Genomic DNA, 7,880 nt, shown 5'->3' with positions numbered 1-7,880 from the left:
TTGCCAGCGCAAGTGGTTAACCTCTAACGCACGTCGAGAACTTTTTGTCCTAAAATTGCAATATTTCCTCAGTTTTACGTATATTTAAGTATAATCCAGGCAAAACAAATGATAAATTTATTACTTCTCAATAATTTTTAGCCAGTGGTATCGTACTGACGAGTTCAAAAGTAAAAGAAAGCGACGAATTGTTCTATACGGGTTCGGTCACTCGTTATGGTCCGCAATCGGTTGCCAGCGCAAATGGTTAACCTACGTGGTTTAAAATGGATATAATTAAAGTTTATTACCTTCGTGGTTTAAAATAAATATAATTAAAGTTTATTAACCTACGTGGTTTAAAGTAAATATAATTAAAGTTTATTAACCTCTTGCGCTGGAATGCCACTCACGTCGAGAACGTTTTGTCCCAAAATTGCAATATTTTCTCAGTTTAAAGTATATTCAAGTACAACCCAGGCGAAACAGATGATAAATTTATTACTTCTCAACAATTTCTGTCCAGTGATATCGTACCTACGAGTTTAAAAAGAAAGAATTATTTTATACGGCTTGGTCACTCGTTACGGTCGGCAATCAGTTGCCAGCGCAAGTGATTAATATAATTGTTGATTCACTTCGATGTTTGAAAAGTGCTTAGTGACTGTAGCCCCTTATGGTAGATCATCCTCTCACGATTTCTTCGTTTACGTTCTCCAGGGACCAGAAGCAGTCGGACGACAAGACGAAGGAGACCTCGGCGGTGACAGCGGCGGCAGCAGCCGCGAACATACGACCAGGCACGGCGGACAAGAAGCCACAGTTGAAACCACAGAAACCGTTCACGTCACCGGGCGGTATCCCAGGGCCCAACGGGATCAAAATGCCGCCGTTCATCGAGGGCATGCCTCATTTGCCGTTCACGCCGTTCAATTTCTGGAGTCCGCCGCCGTTCATGCCGTCGCCGTTCATGGCCGGTGCACCGAACGTTCCGACGATTCTGCCGGAGCAGTACTTTGCAACGAGTAGGATCCGCGGCTTGCAGGAACAACAGAGGAACGCGGCCATGGTACAGCAGCAGCAGCAGCAACAGCAACAGCAGCAGCAACAACACCAGACGCAGCGAGACAGAGACGGGATTGGCGTGGCTGCTGCGACGGCCGAATCGCCGGGAACCTCGAATTCTCGTGGCACGCCGATGAGCAAAGCGCCGCGGGAGGTGTCGGAGAGCCTGTACGACGGTTCGGGCGCGAACGGCAGTTTCTTGGACAATTTGATCAGGTCGAGTCTCGAAACGGGAATTCCAAGGGACCAGAGGGCGATGACCGACGCGAGGAACCAGCAACAGTCGTCCACGCAGCAACAACTGCCGGAATCGATGAGGAGCAAAGCGTTGATCGATCAACTGTGCAGAAACTCGAGGAGAACGCCGGTGCCGAGGCTGGCGCAGGACAGCAGCGAGGACGAAAGCTACAGGGGACCATCGGCGACCGGGAGGCCGATACCGGAGAGGCCGGAACGCGTGCCCACCGTTGACCTTAGCCCGTCGCCGTCGGAACGCGGCCGCAACGACGACGGTAGCGATCGGCTCACGTCGCCTCCGACGCCCCTCTCGATCTCGAGGGCCGGAAGCAGAGACGAGGACAGTACACGGGACTCGAGGATAGATCGCAGCAGCAGGGAACGGGAGGTTCACAACGGTGGACAGGAAGATCGTGATAAAAAGAGCGTTCAGCAGCAGCAACAGCAGCAGCCGCCGCCGCCGCCGCCGCAGCAGCAGCAGCAGCAGCAGTTGAATCACTACCCGGACTTACACAATCTTTACGCCGTATCAACTGAGAAAAAAAGTGCCTGTGATAGTAAGCTTATAGTAGATCATTCGAGCCAGAAGAGTCAACAGCAGCAGCAACAGCAACAGCCGTCGCAGCAGCAGCAGCAGCAACCACAACAACAACAGCAGCAGCAGCAGCAACAACAGCAGCCGCAACAGCAACAAAAGGAGTACGGTGCAGTGAGCGGACTGGTTGTACAACTGCAGCGGAGCTACAGCACCGGGAACAGCAGGTCCAGCGAGCAGACAAACAGCCAGCAACCGACGGAGCAACGCGGACCGGTCATCAGCATGGAAGACACCGTCGAGCAGTAGACGAGGAGAGAAAACGAAAGTCGGTATCGTTGATCAGTAAAGTATAAAAGTAACTGAATATGATGTTATTACACGCGGATCGGTGAACGATCCGCGTAGACGGTAAGAGCCAATTCCCGCCCCGATGCCCCGGCATTCTACCGCACCACAATAGCCAACAAAACGGGGTGGTCTCCGGTGATTCTCGGCCTTTCCGCCTTTCTCTCTCTCTCTCTCTCTCCTCCATCGGTTCGCGCAATCGTACACATCCATCGGCACAGTAACCGGTAATTGTCTCTCGCTCTCAACTCTTGCGATCGGTCACGAGACCGACAAAGAACCGGAAATCGTGCCGCGGCTATGAAAGCCGAACGCGCGACCCGTACCCCGGAGGAGAAGGAGGTGAAAGCCGAGGTGCACCTCCCCCGTGTTGTGGCGTGTGCGTGGTGTGTGCGCGCGTGTACAGGACGAGGGAAAGACGTTTCGAGTGAAAACGCGAAACGGTGGCACGAAACAGCTAGCAGCGCGCCACCCTCCTCCGCGCTGCCCCCCCCCTGCCCCCCAGCCTCCTGACCGTGCCCTTTTCCACCCGGAAACGTTCCCCTTGAACGTCGCGAGGCGGAATATTGGTGGAAACAAACGCAAACGGAAAAACGGGTAACGAAAAGAGAGGAGAGAAAAAAAAGGAAAGAATAAGGCGGCGGGGGAAAGGGGGGCGGGCGGGCGGGTGGAGGGGAGGGTAAAGAAAACGAAGGAAAAAGAAAGGAGAAGAAGTAAAACGCGTAAATGCCACCCAACCAACACTCGTGAACCCACTGCGATTCCATCAGTCACATACGCATATCCGGCGTTCGATCTCCGTCCAGCTGACGGTAGGTCGTACCGGAACCTTTTTTCGACTATGGCGATATGTATAACATATATGTGTACATATTTCGATTCGAGGAGAACGAGCAAGAAACGGACACAAGACACACGATGCAATGTCATGTTGTACACGCATATACACACATATACAGACACACACATGCCCATCCACAGAGACACGCAGGTAGAAACGTACTCGGTGATACACACAAACGCATACACACACGTTTTTTTCGCACGTACATTATTTCGGACGCCTGTGACAGCGTCGGGTCTATGCAACGTCTGTGCAACGTCCCGGCGCTTACGTTTACAAATACAAATGGGGAGCAGACGAGCAGCACACGTGCACGCGTCCGTAGGGAAAATATACGCGTTGGGTAGGGGCGCGCGCGCGACGAAATTCTGCAGGGTTGTCCGGCCGACGAACACGCGCGCTGATACAGCTCGTTGGCCGATAGATAGACTTTTGAACGCGCGAGCGCGAGGAGATAGACGAAACAAGAGAAAAAAAAAAATAAAATAAAAGTAAAAATAAAAAAGAAATGAAATATAAAACAGAAGAAGAACAGAGTAATTGCCGACGCAACAACGTATTTTTTTCCTCTATCGATGTAAAACTACCTAAATGCAAGAAGAAGAAGAAGAAGGAGAAGAAGAAGAAGAAGAAAAACTTATTACCTACTACTAACATTACTTAACTCGTAAGGAGCAACATAATTATATAAGGAATGATATATTATATATTATATATATATACATATATTTTTGGTCATTACGAACGTATGCGAAACGAGAACGAGCCAAGACTTTTGTTGGCGCGCGTATAGATGACGTTTTTTCATAAGGAGACAATATTTCTCTAATCTCGGTTATTTCGAGGCTGGCGTTCGGTAGAAACGCGTCCCCCCCCATTCCCCCCCCCCCTTTCACAGACCAGGCGGGTCGCTTCGGAAGAAGGAAGCAGGAATCACAGCTGTTTGACAAGAAAAAAGACAAGAGAAAAGTACAGAACGATCTTTGCCGACGGGGAGACGGGTCATTCTCGATCCTTTTTTCTTTTTTTTTTTTTTTTTTTACTTTTTTTGTAGCTAGCAAATTCGAATGGATCCGACAAGAACAAGTCACGTACCGAAAATTGAGACGTTGTCTTCACAGTCGTCGGCGAAGATCGTTCCCGTTTCGCGGGAAACTGTTGAGAATTCACTCGAGGAAATGGTAAACGCGTAGAAGACGTTAAATACTATAAGGCATTTTTTTGGGGGGAAGAAACAAAAAAAAAAAAAAAAAAAAAAAAAAAAGAAAAAGGTTTGCTATTACGTATAGGCGCGCGCTTGTTCTCCACTCTCGGTTGTTCTTTGCCGAGGTGCAAAAAAAAAAAGAAAAGAAAAGAATTTTTTCTTACGCGCGGCAACGCCCACACATACACACACACACACGCGCACGCACACACACACAAACACTAATACACACTCACATTTTGATACGAATTGCAAATTTTCTAATCGCGTAGAGAAAGAGAAGCAGCGTGCAACGGCGGCGTTCGTAGAATTTCTTCACAGTGGCAGGGGGAAAACATCCAACCTCGCCCTTCTAGGAGGATCGGCTTTCTTTTTCTCTTCAGGATCCGTCGATCCGACGTCGGCCGATAAATCAGGACGACGACGCTCTCGTACCGATCCGAACATTAGGTCTCTTCTTCCTGTCTCACTTTTTTCTACGAACTTCACGACTACGTGCATCTCGATGCTTCTTTTTTCTTTTTGTTTTTCCTTCTCAGCGTCGAAGAATACGTAGCGAAATTAGGTGAAATTCGAGCGCGTCGAGAAAGATCGGCACCGCCGTCATTCGTGCCAAGTGAATTTCGAAATTTTGCGTTCGCCGGGTCACGCCGGGTTCCAGTGTTCGTCGTTACTACGCTTGGGCACCTAAACGACTTTTTTTTTCCTCTCGAGAAGCTTCGATCGATCGTCTCTCGACCGGAGACAGCGACGATGAACGCTGGCCCGACTCGCAAAGATCAGTCGCGTTCTCTCAAACGAAGATGCGACGATCGTTGCAAGTTACGCGAGGATTGGGAATAAGGATTCCATCATTCACACCTCTGCCTCTGAACGTTGAAACGATCGACGTCAGCTCTGTGTAACCTCTTGCGCTGAAATGACGTGCCGAAAATCGCAGTATCTTTCTCAGTTTCAATATATACACTGAAATATAATACAATCCAGGCGAAACAAATGATAAATTTATCACTTCCTTCCGTCATTTCTGTTCAATGATATACCGACGATATTCGAAAACATAGACGAACTATTGGTTCGGTCGCTCGTTATGGTCCGCGCAAGAGGTTGAAGGAGAAAAAGGGAGTTGCAACGGACACTGGACGGACGTTCCTTGAAATCGAAATTTCCAAATTCCGTCACGATCGTTTCGGTCGCGGTGAGCGATCACGAAGAACGCCAGTCCCTCCTCTTTCGACACTAATTTTTTCGCAGGTTATCCATGAGCGTCGTGCGCGCGACTATCGAGGTATCTTCTCGTACTTCAGAATTAGAATTCCGTTCGACAGGAGATCCTTGACTATATATATATATATAGATGAACAGGTTGAGATAAAGGGGGAAACAGAGGAAAAGAGAAGCAGAAAGGGAAAGGAATGAAAAGTAAGCAGGAAATGGTGATTTCGTCGTTTCGCTGTAGTTGTAGTTAGCCGAGCAGGACGTTGGACCAAGACGAAATCGAACGATAGCAGCGAATTCGAAAGCAGAACGACTGGTTTAGCCAAACACACGGTAGCAAAAGGAAAAAAAAAAAAAAGAAAAGATAAGGAAATAACGCGTTTAATCCGCGCGAGGAAAACGAGTGACGTTCGACGCGCTATAGTACACACGATTTTTCCGTGTTTCTCGCGTGTCGAGGAGGATTCACAGTTCTGATTCTAAAAAAGGGAAGAAAGGACGAGGACAGAGGAAACGAAAGGATAATTCACGCACTCATCTCAATGACTCTCTTTAAGTAAAGTAACGACTGAAAGACTCTAGGCTGTACATAAAGTATAAGGCATGTATGTTCGGTGTTTTAAAAGAAATAAGAAAAAAAAAGCGAAAATTCCCTACTTAACGCAAAAAAAATTATACCTTACGAAAATAAAAAAAAAAAAAAAAAGTAAATCGTGTAAGCAAGGCTACTCTCTCGGTGTTTTTTGGAATTAAACTTAAAAAAAAAAAAATTTATCCCCTATAAACTTAAAGCAAGAAAACCGTGAATCAAGGAGTTCAATCCGCTAATGGGAACGAAATTTTTTGGGGCGCGTGGCGCGTCGGGGAGCTAAGGAGTAAAAGTAAATTAAAAAAAAAATAAATAAATAAATAAATCACACGCGTAAACAATGTTATTGAGTGTAAACGTTTAAGGTCTCCTTAGGGTTAAAGGATAAGAAACCAAAAAGGAAGAAAAACGCAAAAAAAAAATTAATTAACACGAAGCTGAACAGCAGAAGAAAAGAAAAAGAAAAGAACACAAGCGAAAAGAAGCAAAGCACTAATCGTGATTGTGTGTAAACGTAAATTAAAACCTCCTTTCTATCCACTGTCAAAAAAAANAAAAAAAAAGAAACACCCCCACACCCCCCCCTCCCCCCCCCCTTTTTAATCACTCACCACAGCCGACTTTACCCGCTTCGCGTCAAAGTGTAAAAATTGTTCGGTGTGATTCTTACCTTACACGATACCTCGAAGGAACAAAACAACAACAACAACAACAACAACAACAACAAATGATACCTTTTTCTAAACATTCGTCAGGCACCACACAAAAAAAAAAAGAAAAGAAAAAGGGAGAAAAAAAGAAAAGAAAAGGGAGGAGAAGAATATTCCTCTACACTCGTTCCAACTACCGCCTTCTTTTTCCTGCCTTCCCCCCTCCCCCGCCCCCCTCTCTTCCCCACCCCAACCCCGTATTTAATCGAATCCTCCTCACCCCCCCACCCCTCTGTCCCAAAACGAAATTCCAGTTTCACCGATTCACATACCCGGGGAGACACCCGATAATAATAACCCTCTACGGAAAGATTTATCGTTAGATGTGAAGAAAAAAAAAAATAATAAAAAACGAAAAAGTAAAAAAACAATGGATATTTATTCATCGTCGCGCGGGATGATTGTAAAACGTGCGTAAATTATGATTGTCGTTAATTCAATTACAGTTGACGAAGGTGTGTATATATACGTCGCGACGTATTGTGCACGCGTTCACCGAACCCAGGTGCCGATATCCGTCGTCGTCGAGTTCGTTGTTGAATTTTCGGATGGAAAAAGAAGAAAAAAAAAAAAAACGCGAGAAGAGCGTGTTGCAGAGATGTTTCTCGAGATGAAAACGTTAGGGACAGGTTCCAAGAAGAAACTAGAAAATTGAGGATGAAGGAGAGGTCTCGGAAATGTGAAATTGTTTTTGTTACTTTCGACTGTACGTTTCGGCGATTTCAAACGCACAAAACACGAGAGCGTATGTCTCTCTCTCTCTCTCTCTCTCTCGAGAATGAGGAACGATCATCGCGGGTTTGTCTCTTGGAATCGATTCGCAGGGATCGGTGGGTGATAGGGGAAATTTCTGGCTCGACGACGACGGAGCCTCGGCTCCTGCACAAATTAGATACGCGAGAGCTACGAGACTCGTCCGCGTTTCGCCGAGGAACGAGGGACGATTGAATCGCGACAATTGGGACGATCGGCGCTAACGGCGTAATTAACGAGGCTGCCGTATAATCATTTCCCAGTGACACAGTCGCGTCAACGTGTCTGCCACAGCGATTTCGATTAACGAGACACCGAGACGCATTTGTTCTCGGCTCGCTGAATTCGGTGACTTTCTTTCCCATTCCCTCCCGCCTCTGCGTCTTAAATGATAGTGA

The 7,880-nt window shown here is 46.9% G+C and overlaps 1 protein-coding gene across 4 annotated transcripts in view; it reads left to right on the top strand.

Moving 5' to 3' along the window:
- Positions 1-3,955, top strand: part of LOC122537383 (mushroom body large-type Kenyon cell-specific protein 1) — a 37,309-nt gene extending 33,354 nt beyond the window's left edge. For 3 of the 4 annotated variants that reach the window (XM_043670495.1, XM_043670492.1, XM_043670494.1), the window contains one exon: positions 700-3,955. In XM_043670495.1, the coding sequence (XP_043526430.1) occupies positions 700-2,125 (1,426 nt within the window). In that variant the 3' untranslated portion in view covers positions 2,126-3,955. The remainder of the gene's footprint in view (positions 1-699) is intronic. The other variant, XM_043670493.1, reaches the window with a different exon arrangement.
- The last annotated feature ends 3,925 nt before the right edge of the window (positions 3,956-7,880 follow it).

Source organism: Frieseomelitta varia, unplaced genomic scaffold (genome assembly GCF_011392965.1).
Source record: "Frieseomelitta varia isolate USP_RPSP 00005682 unplaced genomic scaffold, Fvar_1.2 scaffold_906, whole genome shotgun sequence".
NCBI classification, from domain to species: Eukaryota; Metazoa; Arthropoda; class Insecta; order Hymenoptera; family Apidae; genus Frieseomelitta; species Frieseomelitta varia.
Note: the sequence above shows the minus strand (reverse complement) of the source record. Positions and strands in the feature narration are given on the sequence as shown.